Source organism: Ranitomeya imitator, chromosome 1, assembly GCF_032444005.1.
Source record: "Ranitomeya imitator isolate aRanImi1 chromosome 1, aRanImi1.pri, whole genome shotgun sequence".
NCBI lineage: Eukaryota > Metazoa > Chordata > Amphibia > Anura > Dendrobatidae > Ranitomeya > Ranitomeya imitator.
Window position 1 is genome coordinate 692,411,653 of NC_091282.1, and position 17,581 is coordinate 692,429,233.

At 42.0% G+C, this 17,581-nt stretch overlaps 1 protein-coding gene across 1 annotated transcript in view; it reads left to right on the forward strand.

The window, feature by feature from the left end:
• The window catches only part of AKAP6 (A-kinase anchoring protein 6), a 606,671-nt gene that overhangs the window by 584,926 nt on the left and 4,164 nt on the right, over positions 1-17,581 (forward strand). The window contains exons 12-13 of the mRNA XM_069730511.1: positions 11,533-11,745; positions 13,131-15,938. Coding sequence (XP_069586612.1) covers positions 11,533-11,745; positions 13,131-15,938 — 3,021 coding nt within the window. The remainder of the gene's footprint in view (positions 1-11,532; positions 11,746-13,130; positions 15,939-17,581) is intronic.

The following is a 17,581-nucleotide window of genomic DNA, read 5'->3' on the forward strand; positions in this document are numbered from 1 at the left end:
GTGCTGCTCTATTTAACTCCACCTAGTTCTTTGTTCCTGGCCTCCAGTCAATGTTCCAGTATTGGTCTTGCTCTCTCCTGGATCATTCTTGTGGCCTGTCTGCCCTGCATAAGCTAAGTTCTGCTTGTGTTACTTTTGTTTGCTATTTTTTCTGTCCAGCTTGCTATATTGGTTTGTCTTGCTTGCTGGAAGCTCTGGGACGCAGAGGAAGCACCTCCGTACCGTTAGTCGTGCGGTGGGTCTTTTTGAGCCCTCTGCGTGGTTGTTTGTAGGTTTTTGTGCTGACCGCAAAGCTATCTTTCCTATCCTCGGTCTATTTAGTAAGTCGGGCCTCACTTTGCTAAAATCTATTTCATCTCTGTGTTTGTGTTTTCATCTTTGCTCACAGTCATTATACGTGGGGGGCTGCCTTTTCCTTTGGGGAATTTCTCTGAGGCAAGGTAGGCTTATTTTTCTATCTTCAGGGCTAGCTAGTTTCTCAGGCTGTGCCCGAGGCGCCTAGGTCTGGTCAGGAGCACTCCATGGCTACCTCTAGTGTGGTGTGATAGGATTAGGGATTGCGGTCAGCAGAGTTCCCACGTCTCAGAGCTCGTCCTATGTGATTAGCAACTATCAGGTCATTTTCTGTGCTCGTAACCACCAGGTCCATTGTGGTTCTGAATCACCTGTTCATAACAAATCTCAGATCAAACTCTGACAGAGTTTGATCCGACTGTCATTACCATAATCAAGCTGAATCTCTTGGAAGAGAGACTATACGCTCGAGCCCTCAAGAACACATGCGCGCTCGGCTGAACTAGGCGTGCATGTGTTTGGGGGTTCAGGAGAGATGGCTGGCAGCCAAATGAAGATTAAGCTAACCCTTACCTAATATGGATGATCATGTAACTACCCTGGGAAAAGTTGTGAAGCATTTTTAAATATTTCTCTAGGTGCATACCGGACTCAGATTGGCTCATAGTCACCATATGAGATTTATTGTAGGCTGTAAAACCGTGTGATAATGCTCCGTGTGTCTTTCAGTAGCTCGGTGCTGAATCCCTGCCCTATTTCCATGCATTCGACTGGTTACCAGTCTGACATGTGCACTTCCTTGGGTCCTTCTCTCCGGTGAGCAGTGATTAGGGCCCGGCCATGTGCTTCATTATCAGCGAGCACTTTAATAGTGCCATTTAAAAGGCCATATTTCTGCCTCCCTCGTTGGACCAGGGATGATACATGGTGATAATTGGCAGAGAGAGATGGCTCTCAGTGGCCTTTTAATCGGCCTATTTGTCAGACCCAGTGTCTGTGTAAGACGAATCATATTGATGGCTCTTCTTGGTTCTCCAGTAGCTGACACTTAACCTGTTCACTGCTGTGGTGTCAGACTCAGCATGTCTGGAATATACACAAGAATCTGCAGTTAGAACAAAACAGGAAAGTATTGATCTGATTTTTAGCTGCAATTACATGATTTTTTTCCCATATAACCGGTACTATTATTCAAATGCAGGCACAGTTTTACCATCAGAGATAATATTCATTTAGAGTTTCAGTATATATAGCAGCAAAGGGAAGTTTTTTAATTAACGGAAATCAAGGCACAACCAGTTAAAAGGAACAATAGAAAGATGTTCATGAAATAAAGGAATACACCAATGAAACAATGAGTCCTTTTACTTCATTAAATTAAGGTGAATTCTACAATCCTATATCCTGGGCAAAATTAGAGTCCAGGTGAAGCCCTAATATAAAAGATATTCAGGTGCTTCTCACAAAATTAGAATACCACATCAACTACTCAGTAAACTAACTTTGCCCTGTTCCCTCCTTCCAAATATTATTCTGAATCTGCACCCTACTATTCATCTGTCTCCACACCCTCCATGCACATGATATCTGCACTTGATACTTGACTATTGCACTTAAACACACGGGCTGATGACCGGATCATGCAGCTTTATATGAAAATCCCTATTTATTATAATTGCCAGACCTGAAATAACAAGCACTTTTCACCTATTGTGTCCCCCATTTCCTTGTAGATTGTAAGCTTGCGAGCAGGGACCTCACCCCTAATGTCACTGTTTACATTGTCTTAACTTGTATTGAATTTATTGTCTGTACATGTCCCCGCTTAATTGTAAAGTGCTGCGGAATATGTTTGCCCTATATAAATAAAAATTATTATTATTATTATCATGAAAAAGTTAATTTATTTCAGTTCTTCAATACAAAAAGTGAAACTCATATATTATATAGAGTCATTACAAACAGAGTGATCTATTTCAAGTGTTTATTTCTGTTAATGTTGATGATTATGGTTTACAGCCACTGAAAACCCAAAGGTCATTATCTCAGTAAATTAGAATACTTATAACAATAGCTTGAAAAATTATGTTAAAATCTGAAATGTTAGCCTCATGAAATGTATGTTCAGTAAATGCACTCAACTCTTGGTCGGGGCTCCTTTGGCATCAATTACTGCATCAATGCAGTGAGGAATTAAGGCGATCAGCCTGTGGCCCTGCGGAGGTGTTATGGAAGACCAGATTGCTTTGATAGCAGCCTTCAGCTCATCTGCATTTTGGGGTCTGTGATTCTCTATGGGGTTAAGGTCAGGCGAGTTTGCAAGCCAATCAAGCACAGTGATACTGTTGTTTTTAAACCAGTTATTGTTACTTTTGGCAGTGTGGACAGGTGCCAAGTCCTGCTGGGAAATGAAATTTACATCTCCAAAAAGCTTGTCAGCAGAGGGAAGCATGAAATGCTGTAAAATTTCCTAGTAGACAGCTGCACTGATTTTGGTCTTGATAAAACGCAGTGGACCTACACCAGCAGATGATGTGGCTCCCCAAACCATCACTGATTGTGGAAACTTGCCATTGGGCCTCAAGCAGCTTGAATTGTGTGCCTCTGTAAGAAGATGAACCGGTCCGGGGGTACCTCTCTTGCGCCGGTTCCGGAACTGTCGAGACTGTCACCATTGTTGCACGGGGGAGAGCTTTCTTGCCCGGACTGACCTTTACACTTGTCAGCAGGGGACGGGTCAGAGATAAAAAGGGAGAAAGGCAGGAGTTCTGGCGGGAAGACAGAGCGCGCAGCAGGGTAAGGTACAGGCCTTTGTAACGTGGCATCTTGTAAGCGTAGGCCCAACTAGCGCAACCCCTGTGATTGTGTCCGCTGCTCGTGGACATCAGACAGCGACTCTCCATACATTCCCTTGCCGGGAGGTTACTCACACGTGGGACCTGTGACTGCTGCATGTGTTCGACCTCCCCACTTGTGCTGCGGTGCAGAGCCACGCTCCAGTGATGCCATATAAAGAAAGGAGACCAGTACGAAGAAAATGCGGGAACAGAAACCCGCCTAGTGTAGCAAAGACTCTCCATCTGTATCAAGGGACCAGATCTCCGTATATCCAGGACAACTCCAAGTCACATGCTGCTCTTGTTGGTGCCACTATTGAAAACCGAGATGCTGCAATCAAGAAGCCAACAGACTGAAGTTGTACTCGTCTTTCTCCTTCCTGAACATTCGCATAACACCTGTTTACCCCGTTTTCCCCTCCAACACCCATATCGTTATATCCTTTGCTTCACATATCCAACATTTCCTGACTGCGTGGAGTTTTCAACTGTTAATAAATTTGTTAACTCTTGATCTGCCTCCTGTCCATGATGACATCCCGATCTCTGCAAGTCTACACCTCTCCACTCTTCCTCCACACTCTGGGATCATGATTTCCAAATGAAATGCAAAATGTATATCATCTGAAAATAACACCTTGGACCACTGAGCAACAGTCCAGTTCTTTTTCTCCTTGGCCCAGGTAAGACGCTTCTGGCGTTGTCTATTGGTCATGAGTGACTTGACTCAAGGAATGTGACACTTGTAGCCCATGTGCTGGATACATCTGTGTGTGGTGGCTCGTGAAGCAATGACTCCAGCAGCAGTCCCCTCCTTCTGAGTCTGCGCCAAATTTTTGAATATACGTTCATTCACTTTTTGTATTGAAGAACTGAAATAAATTAACTTTTTGATGATATTCTAATTTTGTGAGAAGCACTTGTCTATATAGTTGCTGTTATTATTATTATTATTGTAATCAGCCAGTCATTTGCTGCTATTTACAGGGAAAGCTACATCTTTCTACACAGTTTCCCCTGCATTTGCTACTGATTACAGGGAGGCTATAGCAATAAAGGGAACTTTTCAAGTTGAAAATGGCATCTGATCTGCAGGCAGGGTGTTATAAGGCAAGAGGGACCGATCAGACTGATAGACATTCTTGTTGGATCAATTACAACATAACTTGCATTTTATTAATTCAAATCCCTTGTGTTTGTATCTATGAGTCCAGTGGTCAGTCCTATTAGTGATTGACTGTCTTCCCCGAATGACTGCACAAAACTAGCTGTCAATCACTTATTGGACCACCCAGTGGACTCATGAATACCAACATCAGGGATCCCAATGAATAAAATACAAATTATAGTGACTCTTTTCCAACAAACCCATATATTGTTCTGGTCAGATTCTCCTTCTCTGTGTCATGTTGTCTGCAGATCAGATATGTGCAAGGTTACTTTTAGATGCCAGCCATTCAAATAAGTGGCCTTCTGAGTATGCCAAGTGGAATTTGCTATTATACAGCATCTCTCCATTCTGGAAAGGGTTGTGAGCAAGGTACCTTTTCTATGACGTCCGTATGCCTTAAAGGGAACCTGTCACTATGAAAATGCTGTCGAATTTATGTTATAAAGCATTGAGAGCTGAGCAGATTTATATCTAATTTTGTGAGAAAAGACTCAGTATAACCTTTGATATAATCATTTAATTCTTTGTTCTTTCTGGGGTTTTCGGTCCAGTGGATGATCCTATCAGTCATTTACCACTACCCATGTGTGCAAATGCAGCGCCCGCTAGGACCGTGGGATTCTCAGGCCGGGTCTGACGGTACTTAAAGGGGTGGTCACGTAAGCGGGGACCCGGTCCAACAATAGTGATGATGGGAAGTGAAAAATAAAGTCTATGGGGGAATATTTGTGATGCCACCTGTGGTACTCGGCCAGGGATTGTCGACGCTGCTTAAAGGGGACTACTGGGGCTGATGGTGCCGCAGCAGAGTTGGTATAGCTCCCCACAGGTAGAACTTAGTCCCCAGGGCTACCGGTGCAGTTAGTAAAGGATGATAGACAGTGGGGTGCAGGACTGAGGGCGCAGGGAATAATTGGAAGACACAGGGATTGCAGTTTCCTTTACCTTTTATTGGTGAATTGTAGGTACAGTCCGGAGCACAGGCTACAGGTGTTGATGGGGTCCGGGCAGCCTGGAGGTAACTTGGGATCCACCTAGCCAGGAGGGTTCGGAGACCTTACTTCTGCACTGAATTCTCTGTCCCTTGCTGGCTGAAGCCTTACACAAGTTCCACTCAGTGTCTCTTACTCCTAACCTGTATTGTTGACAGCATGAACCTTTCATGGGCACTTTCTTCTCACTGGCAGCCCCAGTGAATTGCTGTGGTGCCTCCAGGTGTCAAATGGGCCAGAAGACCTGCAATCTCCTGCCCTCCGGTTATAGCTGCTGGGCCTTTAGTACCCGTGCAACCACGTACTCCGGTGTCAGGTTTCTTGTGCGCTTAATCCTGGGAAGAGCTTTGTCACAGCTCCACTCCCAGTCTCTCTCCTCACATGCTTCGTTCTTCTCCTTTCACTATCTCACACTGAACTCCCTAACCCCTCCTCCAGTCCAGAACTTATAGGGAAGCTACACTGAAACCGGGTTTAGAGCTCCCCCTTCTGGTCTGGAGTCAGAAAGGAGTAGTATGTTTGTGTTACCTGCCAAGTCGATCTCCCTTTACCTCCAAGCATTACATCACCTTCCCTTTGAGGAAGGCAACGCTATTGTGGCATCCGGACTCCTGGGGTGCCACACACACTTATACAGAGATAGCTGTCAATCACTGATAGGACCGCCCACTGGACCGAAAACCCCAGAAGGAGCAAAGGTATAAATGGTTAAATCACAGGTTAAACTGAATCTTTTCTCACTAAACTATATAGTAAATCTGCTCCACTCCTCCTGCTCTATAACATGATGCCTGCAGATTGGACTGCATTTTCATGATGGACAGGTTCCCTCTAAAAGGGCACGTAGACAGGGGTTGTCTTTTGAGATGATCCCTTTAAAGGCTATCACCCTGTTATCTAAGGAACTAAAAGAAAATCATACAAAAGTTGAAAATGAGGGAATTAAATGAGAGAATCACTTAGATTTACATTGTTTTTTTCATTAGTTTTTTTTTTATCATGGAAAACATGATTTAATAGAAATCCCTATTTTAGCCTCTTATATGATGGAAATAAGACTGAAAACTAGCATTCTCCTAAGCTTTCTCCTGATGAATGTTGGAGGGAAATTCTAGGTGAACTCATAAACTAGGTCTTCCGCAGATTCCTTGTACCTACTACTCACCTACCTCATCTAGGAGGCCGTTTAGAAAGCATTGTTCTATGTGATTCAAAAAAGGAGGACCTGAGTCACCATATATTTTGAAATACAATTTTATTTATACCAAAAAGGATGTTTTAGATATATAAATAATACAAAAAACTTATTAAAATTATCTTCTACATATATATGGATATACAATAAATAGATGATCCACATAGATGACAGTGCTACAGTGGCCGGGGACTAGGGTCAGGACAAATAAACAAAATACCATTTACAAAACATTATTAACCAGTTTAATATGAATGGCTACATGGTAGTTTAATGGGTCACTATACAGTCAAAGAAAAAGAATATATGCAGCACTCACCCAATTTTTAGCTGTGTATTCGTGCACTTTATTGGAAAAAATATATTAATACATCCGTCAGGACATCAGGTATGCAGGAGGGTGCGGTAATGGAGTAAGTACTGCTCAGTTGAGCTCGTATTTCTCTTGTGCTGTCCTGTTCTTTATATCTTTTGTTAGTTTAATGGGTCAAATTAAGCAGTCACCCCACAAAAACTGAGCATGTCAGCCCAGATGAAGCCATGTTAAAATAAGGCCTATGTAACACGGTAAGAGAAAAACTCTGGTGTTCGTTATAACAAGACTATAGTAAAAATATCAAGGGGTTAGTTGCCCATTATGTGATGACTCCTTCCCAGGCTGCGGCCACGTACCCCGACGCACGTTTCACAAACTGAAATAGTGGAGTCAATATATTTGTGGGTACTGTGATGGTTTAAGACTGGTAATATATATGTCATGCATTGTTCTATGTGACCTGGCTTGACTTGGGGCAACTTGCCATGCTCTGCCCTTTTCGCACTTTCAATAGGACATAATTCATGTAGCACAGAATCATAATTAAGGTAAAGGACTAGAGTATAGCGTCCCCCTTCAGTACATCATTAGTAAGAGATCTAATTGTGGAGTATTATTATTATTATTATTATTTTGTTTTTAATAGCGCCATTTATTCCATGCGAGGAGGGGTATACATAATAAGAACAAGTACAGTAATCTTAAACAATACAAGTCATGACTGGTACAGGAGGAGAGAGGACCCTGCCCACTAGGGCTCATAATCTACAAGGGATGGGTGAGGATACAGTAGGCAAGGGTAGAGCTGGCTGTGTGTGGCTTAGGTGGTTGCTGCAAGTTGTAGGCTTGTCAGAAGAGGTAGGTCTTGAGGTTCTTTTTGAAGTTTTCCATGGTTGGCGAGAGTCTGACATGTTGTGCTAGAGAGTTCCTGAGTAGGGGTGATGCACGGGAGAAATCTTGCATGCAATTGTGGGAAGAGGAGATAAGAGTGGAGAAGAGAAGGAGATCTTGTGAGGATCGAAGGTTGAGTGTTGGTAAGTACCGGGTGACGAGGTACCAGATGTATGGAGGAGACAGGTTGTGGATGGCTTTGCATGCCATGGTTAGGGTTTTGAACTGGAGTCTTTGGGTAATGGGGAGCCAGTGCAGGAATTGACATAGGGGAGAGGCCGGGGAATAGCGGGGGGACAGGTGGATTAGTCAGGCAGCAGAGTTTAGAATAGATTGGAGGGGAGCGAGAGTGTTAGAGAGGAGGCCACAGAGCAGGAGGTTGCAGTAGTCAAGGCAGGAGATGATGTGGGCATGGACTAGGGTTTTTGCAGATTCTTGGTTGAGGAATGTACAGATCTGTAAAATATTTTTGAGTTGAAGTCAGCAGGAAGTGGAAAGGGCTTGGATATGTGGTTTGAAGGAGAGATCAGTGTCAAGGTTTTTCCCGAGGCAGCGAGCTTGTAGGACTGGGGAGAGTGGGCAGCCATTTACTTTAATGGATGGTTGGGGGGGTCAAGTGAGATGGGGGAAAGATGATGAATTCTGTTTTGTCCGTATTAAGTTTTAGAAATCTAGTGGAGAAGAAGAATGAAATAGCAGACAGACATTGCGGGATTCTGGTTAGTTAGGAGGTGATATCTGGTCCAGAGATGTAGATCTGTGTGTCATCAGCATAGAGGTGATACTGAAAGCCGTGAGATTCTATGAGCTGTCCGAGGCGGAAGGTGTAAATGGAGAAGAGCAGGGGCCCAAGGACTGAACCTTGCAGGACTCCGACAGATAGGGAGCGAGGTGAGGAGGTGGTGTGCAAGTGGGAGACGCTGAATGTCCGGTCTGTTAGATATGATGAGATCCAAGATAGGGCCAAGTCTATGAAGCCAAGAGATGAGAGGGTCTGTAGTAATAGGGAAGTCCAAAGCATGAGTATTAGAGCAAAAGGACAAAGAATAAATTACGGTAACCATTAACCACAAGTAAAGTTAAAAATCCTCCCTCACTATTGGTAAGCAACACCTCATCTAATCCATCTCCTTTTGCATCATTCTATGTTTATGACCACCTCACCTTTTCTACTATTTATGATTCCTTGAGGCTGGGTGTTTAGGTATTTTGCAAACTGTGTGCTGCTTTATGTACAGGTTTTTATACAGCTCCCCATCCTCCTTATTGGACTTATTCTGTACCTAATGGTAAAAAATGTTTAATGGGAACTTCCATTAATGATCCTTCTTAACATTAATGGTGGTTTATGGTTACTCTATTCTTTATCCTTTTCATACCTGTACTTTGCACTGAGCTAGATGGCTGCTCCAATAGCCTCTCAAAAGGACTAGGAACCAACCTGGACCAGAATAAGTAAGTACAAGTAAATGGAAACTCCTACAAATAACAAATAACCTATAAATACAGGACAGTTATCCAGTGTATGCAAGATCAATAATCTTTATTAATGTGACACTTGCTTTTTATACCTTGAGAAAGGTGCCAGTCTGATGCAGAAATGTGTTGATATTAAGGCACCACTCCAGCGTTTGCTTTTTTCAGCACTGGAGTGGCGCTTTAAACATAAACCCCCTGCCACAGTTATTTATTCACTTTCTGACAGCTTCACCATTTACTGACACCACTTCGGTCCCACTGGGCCATCTTGTGACAGTAGCTTCTGACTGGCCAGAAATCAGAAGCTACAACACAAGCTCTCAATGCAAGTTTTTGAGAGCTCTCATAGAACTGTATTGAAATGTGGGAAAAGTAACCTTTGACACGCTCCAGCAGACACTTTTCGAGTTGGACCAGAGCGACACTGGAAAAGAATGAAGGGGACAACAGGTGAGTATGAGACAGGGGCAGGGGACTTACATCTAATGCACTACTCCAGCTGTGCAATGAAAAAAACTCTGTAGTGGTGCTTTAATAAAAATCAATTTGAATCCCAAATGATTGACAGTTTCTATTTTTCTATTAAACATCTGGAAGAACCCTACTCCAGTTATGGGGTACCAAGTTGGCTTTCCATGGTTTTATAGGTCTAGTGTCTGCACACAATCACCATCGCTTATACTTATTCTTCACTAGACGGTATTGCCCTATTTTGGTGTGCTTCTGTTCCTCTCCAGAGCATCATAATTCACAAGAAACACTATAAAAAAAACGTTAAAACATGAATGAGTGATAAAGAGAAGAGAGTCCAGTTGTGTACATAGTTACCCTTGTATCAATCCACTGAAAATTGCAAGTCGCACATATAATTCATTAATAGACTGATTGAAACCCCATAAAATGCACAGCATCATAGTCTGTAAGTAATTTCAATAAAAATATAGACAAATATTTAGAATTGAGAGTCCTCAGTGGTTGATACCTTTTAATGGCTAACTAAAAAGATGGTAACAAATTGCAAGCTTTCGAGACTACATACGTCTATTCATCAGGCAAAGACTAAAACTATCTATCTACTGGCTAACACGGTACCAAGATATATTTCTTTCCTGAATAAAAAATATAGTCAGAAATACACTTTTATTCAAGTGAATCCAGCTGGTAAGAATTATATATTCATAGAGAGACAGTAAAAAACACCATAAAGTAAGATAGGTGAAATCACATATCACCAGGACCACCCCGACCACGCACATCATTTATAGGTGGTTAGGTAACATGAAATGTAGAATACTGCCAGGGTATTACAAAGAAGGAAGGTGAGCAAGGGCAGAAGAAACCTAATTTATAAACTTGGCTGGAATTACTTTTTAAGCAAAAAAAAATTATATGATGGTATCATAGAATCATATAATGTTAGAGTTGAAAGGGACCTCCAGGGCTATAGTGTCCAACCCCCTGCTCAATGCATGATTCACTAAACCATCTCAGACAGATGTCTGTCCAGCCTCTGTTTGAAGACTTGCATTGAAGGAGAACTCCCAACCTCTCGTGGCAACCAGTTCCTCTCAGACCTGACGCCCATAATGTGGTGGTACACCATCTTGGGTGTCAGGTCCAAGCATTCCTTCATGAACAGTTTCCTGGAAAAGTGGATTGGTCGTCGTGGGCCAGTTGAATGGCCTCCAAGGTCTCCCAATCTGACACTTAGACTTATCTTTGGAGTCATCTGAAGGCAATTGTCTATGCTGTGAAGATAGGAGATGTGCAGCATCTGAAACAACGGATACTAGAAGCCTGTGCTATCATTTCTTCTGCAGTGTTGCTATCAGTGTGCCAAGAGTGGGAGAAGAGGATTGCATTGACAATCCAACACAATGGACAGCACTTTGAACACATTATATAAGCGGTCATAAACTTGTAAAATAACTCATTAAAGAATAAAGTTGCGTTAAAACCAAGCACACCATTGTTTTTCTTGTGAAATTCTCAATAAGTTTGATGTGTCACATGACCCTCTTCCCATTGAAAAAAGTTGGATCCAAAATGGCCAACTTCAAAATGGTCACCACCCATCTTTTCTTTCATTATTTCTTTTCTTTATTTTTTTTTATATAGCGCTAACATATTCCGCAGCGCTTTACATTTTGCACACATTATCATCACTGTCCCTGATGGGGCTCACAATCTAAATTCCCTATCAGTATGTCTTTGGAAGTCTTGAAAAGTTTTCCCCCTCCAATATACTAATGTGCCACAAACAGTAATTTGATTTCACCAACCATTCCCATTTTATTTAGGTATATCCATATGAATGGCCCACCATTCACATTATGCATCTGTTCTTTTTCCTGTAGACTCTTTGCTCTGAGCTCAGGCTGCGGAGACGCGGTGTGTCATCCATCCTGCGTTTATGTCATCATCTTCTAAACCTCCAGGACCAGATTCCACAACATGATGCCCCCAACCTGCAGCTTCTTAGTGTCAATTTGGAGAGGAGATGGGAAGCCATTGTGATGCAGAGCACACAATGGCAAAGGCGCCTTCTGAGGGACTTAGGGGAAGAGCAGGTGAGATGAGAAATTATGATTTTTTTTTCAACTTCGCAGCAAGCATCAGATTGCAGTAGGCAATTCATTCATAGCAGCGTACAGCTGCTAGTAATATAGGAATTTGCCTCCCTTAATAACATATTTAATCACGATAGATGTAAGAAACCATTAATACATTTCTAATTTACACATTTCAGATATGACCTTTTATTGTATAGAATGCAGATACATGGCTAAGATTTGGTATCTAGCTATATTTCCATTGTATAATTGATCCTTGTCTTACATTCTGTGCATGAATATTGTATATTTTGTGCATTTAAACTGTACAAAGACCTTAAGAGCAATTTTTACTGTTCCTAAAATATAAGATAAATTACTTTATAAATAGTTCCAATTAAAGTAATCGTACGGTATCAACAGATCTGACGTATACCTTATGTGTCGTCATGGTTTTGGACTTACACACATCTGTAAACACAAATGATGCAGAAACTCTCAGAGAGCTAAGATATCTGCAAGCATATCTATCTTCTAAATGTATAGGTACCTTCACACATAACGATATCGTTAACGATATCGTTGCTTTTTGTGACGTAGCAACGATATCGTTAAGGAAATCGTTATGTTTGACAGCGACCAACGATCAGGCCCCTGCTGGGAGATCGTTGGTCGCTGAACAAAGTCCAGAACTTTATTTCGTCGCTGGATCTCCCGTGGACATCGCTGGATCGGCGTGTGTGACACCGATCCAGCGATGTCTTCACTGGTAACCAGGGTAAACATCGGGTAACTAAGCGCAGGGCCGCGCTTAGTAACCTGATATTTACCCTGGTTACCATTGTAAAAGTAAAAAAAAACAAACACTACATACTTACCTACCGCTGTCTGTCCCCGGCGCTGTGCTCTGCACTCCTCCTGTACTGGCTGTGAGCGTCGGTCAGCCGGAAAGCAGAGCGGTGACGTCACCGCTCTGCTTTCCGGCCGCTGTGCTCACAGCCAGTACAGGAGGAGTGCAGAGAAGCAGAGCGCCGGGGACAGACAGCGGTAGGTTAGTATGTAGTGTTTGTTTTTCTTTACTTTTACGCTGGTAACCAGGGTAAACATCGGGTTACTAAGCGCGGCCCTGAGCTTAGTTACCCGATGTTTACCCTGGTTACCGGGGACTTCGGGATCGTTGGTCGCTGGAGAGCTGTCTGTGTGACAGCTCTCCAGCGACCAAACAGCGACGCTGCAGCGATCCGGATCGTTGTCGGTATCACTGCAGCGTCGCTTAATGTGAAGGGGCCTTTAGGTTTATTGCAAAATAAGTTGTCTGTTTCCTATGGAAATAGGTACACATGACTTCTGTGTAATAAAAGCCATATAAACATTATATTAACTGTGTAACTCTGATATTTTAGGAAATGGATCTATTGGTGGACCCTGACTGGGCGGATTTAAGTAGTGCTCCTGGTGAGGAAGCTTTGGAATGGGATGAGACTGACATAATAACTGAGGCCATAGATGGCGATCGGGATAGAGAGCAGATAAAAGCAGAGACATTTCTATCAGGTGGAAGACAGTGCACAGAACCAGGTGTTTCAGATCAAGTTCAACAGCAAAGTCCTCTCCAAACACCTGCTGTGTATCAAGTCTACAGTGTGCATGACATAGAGATTTTCAGAACAAACATAGATCCTTCACCTAAAGAATCGTCAAAGAGATCTAGCACCCTAGCACCTCTCCCTCTTTCTCTTCTTCAAGGATTTCCATTTTTATCTTTGCCAGACTTGGCTGATGGATCTTCTGAAACCCCTCATTTTCATCGAAAAAAACATCAGAAAGATTCCTGTGGACTTTCTGAGAGCGAGAGTGGAATTGCAAGTGGAGAAGGTGTGACTGCTGCCAATTCAGAAGGATGTTTATCACTTGATGGAGAAATACCACAAGGGTACTTAGTTCAGAATGTGGATGTGGGGCAAGTTGGGGATAAAGAAATTGGACATACCCAGTATTACAGAACAAAGCCACAAAGTCAGCTCACAATTATTGATTCTTCACAATTACAAGCTGATAAACACAAATTTGTGATGCTGGAAAAGACTCAGAGGCTAATACCTAGCTTTTTTCTCCAAACAATTCCAGGACAGATTGGTGCAAACAGAACATTGCTTACAGCTAGCTCAGAAGACCATAGTCCAGAAGATACAGTTGAGGATCTTATTGAAATTCTAAGTCCAGAAAACACTCCACCTAATTCATCCTCACTGGAATCTCTTTCAGGAGCTGGTGAAGTTCTAGAATCTGCAGTTCTCAGGCGTAGTGTGTCTCTTGAGAGCTGGCCAGCCTCATATAAGAGCAATGAAGACCTTTTTAGTCAGCAAGGTTCAGCCGATATTACCCCAGGAAGTGAGCCAGGAGAAGAATTAAGTAAGCGTACCTTGGACCTACTAAAAAGATTGGAAGACATAGAATGCCCGTTGGAGCAAAAAATGAAGCGTAGTCTTTCTGATGACATAACACTAAGGAGTTGTTCTCGTAAGGCATCACTCACTGGTCTGCAGTCCCCACAAGATAAAGAATCATCATGTAATGAAGATGTTGGCTCCGAGTTGACAGAACTGAGTAGCAGTGAGGAACTGTCACTAAGATCTGAAGATATGCTTATGCTAAAAGACCGACTAGGGTTGCTCAATTCCAATGCTTCTTTCCGCAAACACTTGAGTCGTTCTCTGGGAGGAGAGGAAAGTGAAGCCAATCTGAGTATGATTGTTAATGTATCATGTACCTCGGCCTGCACTGATGAAGAAGATGATAGTGATTTGTTGTCTAGTTCCACACTCACGTTAACTGAAGAAGAGGAGGAAGAGGAACTTGAGGAACCAAACTCTAGTTTGGGAAGTGAAGATGATGGTGGAGATGGCACTGATCTGCCCTTAGGATCTGATTTTATTAGAAGGGAGTTGCAAGCCTGGATTAGGCCTTCATTTTTCCTTCCAGGAGAGAGAAGAAAAATAAACAGACTAGTTCAAGACATGTCTGGGACACATAAATCTGAGAAGGGTTTGCCATTTTCTATGCAAAGACAGAAAGAGAGCAATGAAAATGTTAAATGTACTAATAAAGCTTTGGAAAAAGTAGGTGATGAAGAGATGTTACTAAACTCAAATCAACTGGTAGATGACATGGAAAATGGAAATTTAAATAATAGGGAAATTACCACGAAGGACACTTTGACCAAAAGAATCTTCCCTGAAAAAAAAATAAAATCTGGTCCATACCCATCAATATCAATTACCAAAACAGAAAAACTTCATCCTCCAAGCATGCCTGCATTGGCTTTCCACAAGCCACGTGAACTAGGACCTTCTTCTAAAGGGAAGAGCAACTTGCGGGTTACAAGTGATTCAGTTGCTGATGTAGATATGCTTGATAACTGTTTATTGCATCTTGAAAAAGATTCACCTTCTGCAGTTGTTCCTGGGTCAGCAGATGAGGGGTCTTGTTCTTGTCATAGCGCTACACATGAAAGGTCTAGCAGTCCAGATTGTTCTGTACAAGATTTTGTAAAGGAAATTCTGGATATGACATCTAATGCACTTCATGGAACATCTCCAGAAGATGGCCAGAAACAAGGGACTGGAGCGCAAATAAGGAAAAAAGTGTTGGAACATTCTCGTAAACAACTTGAAAGAGGTGACTTCTACTCTTACTTATCTCTTTCTTCTCATGACAGTGATTGTGGAGAGCTTAGTGGATCAGCAAGGGCTGCAACACCACCTATGTCCGCAGCAGGATCCACAGAAGATCAAATAGAGAGAATGTTTGAGGCATGTCCAGATGAAAGCATAAAAGAACAGACAAGTGATGAGTCTTTCGATCTTAAAGGTTCTTCAGAGCTGACATCCCCACAGCCAATATTAAATGCTTTGCCGGTAAAAGATACTGCTGTTGGGAGCTCTCAGAACAGACCCACAATCTCAGGGCAACAATCCATCAATAGAGTTTCTGTCCGGAAATTTCAGGATAACTCAACTGCTGCTGCAAAAGGAGCTAACAACAATGTTCCTTACAAGAAACTGCCTTCCACTAAAGAAGTCCGGTTTGAGTCTAAAGCCAAAAGTTCAGTAAAGTCTGCAGTCTCAAGCCTCCCTATACTGCACAAAAGGGTCAGAGATCAAAGGACAATGTCAACAGGTGGTGCAAGCCTCGGCACAGGGCACCAAAAGGTAGGTATATCCATGTATGCACACTATATCTGCTACGTATCACTTTAGATGTTATATTCCTAAACTACACTGACCCAATGGTATGTTTTACTACTAATAAAAAAATTGATATAAGTCATATTGCAAACTTGTAGGTCATATAGCACACATAACTCTGCCGCAATTCACTAAAGCTGTAAATCATTGAAATAAAAAAAAAATACAGATTATTAGCTATTGGCTCCTACCCCCAACTTCATACTGTAATTAAGGATTAGCTCCTATGTTAGAATATACCATCTGCATATGTGACACAAAGATAAATGCTCGTTTAAATATCATCTAATGATAGACACAGTAAGTAAAGCAAAGCATGAATATGCAATTGCTCATTAGCAGTTATAATTAGAATAGCATTACGGTTGTTAACTGTACTGGCACAGAAAGTACCGCTTATAAATAAGTTTAATGCCAAGAAACTATATTTCGAGATATTTGACATTATTTACCAAATAAAAACAAAATCATCGATTCACCCAAGTAAATAACATTTTTATTTAAAAGATGCCATTTGCAGAGATAGTGTAAGGCCAGCATCAGATGTGAATATGAAAAATCATCCAATTTTCTTCCAGAAAACTTGGATGATTTTCATTTTTATTGTTATCTGTGTGTCCGTAAATTACGTGAATGACATCCATGTAATATCCGTGTGGCATCCTTATATACAGTGAAGTAAATAAGTAATTGATCCCTTGCTGATTTTGCAAGTTTGCCCACTGACAAAGACTTGAACAATCAATAATTTTAAGGGTAGGTTAATTTTAACATTGAGAGATAGACTATCAAAAAATCCAGAAAATCTTACTGTATAAATTATAGAAATTTATTTGCATTTTACGGTGAGAAATAAGTATTTGATCCCTCTGGCAAACAAGACTTGGTGGCAAAGCCCTTGTTGGCAAGCACAGCAGGCAGACGTTTTTTGAAGTTGATGATGAGGTTTGCGCACATGTCAGGAGGAATTTTGGTCCACTCCTCTTTGCAGATCATTTCTAAATCATTAAGATTTTGAGGCTGTTGCTTGGCAACTCAGAGCTTCAACTTCCTCCATAAGTTTTCTATAGGATTAAGGTCTGGAGACTGGCTAGGCCACTCCATGACCTTAATCTGCTTATTTTTAGCCACTCCTTTGTTGCCTTGGCTGTATGTTTTGGGTCTTTGTCATGCTGGAAGACCCAGCCACAACCCATTTTTAATGTCCTAGTGGAGGGAAGAAGGTTGTCACTCAGGATTTTATGGTACATGTCTCCATCTATTCTCCCATTGACATGGTGAAGTAGTCCTGTGCCTTTAGCAGAGATATACCCCCAAAACATAATGTTTCCACCTCCATGCTTGACAGTGGGGATGGTGTTCTTTGGGTCATAGGCAGCTTTTCTCTTCTTCCAAACACGCCGAGTTGAGTTAATGCCAAATGAAACAGATAAGGCAGCACTCTGTAGCGCTATAGCATGCAAACATAAAATCTGAAAATTGAATTGCATTACTGCACTAGGCATATGAAAAATTGAGAATGCTTAGCGCATAAATTGGCCAATTCATGTGTACTTGGCAGCCACATTAAGGCGATTCTCGTTGCCAGGACCTAATGCCAATCCTCT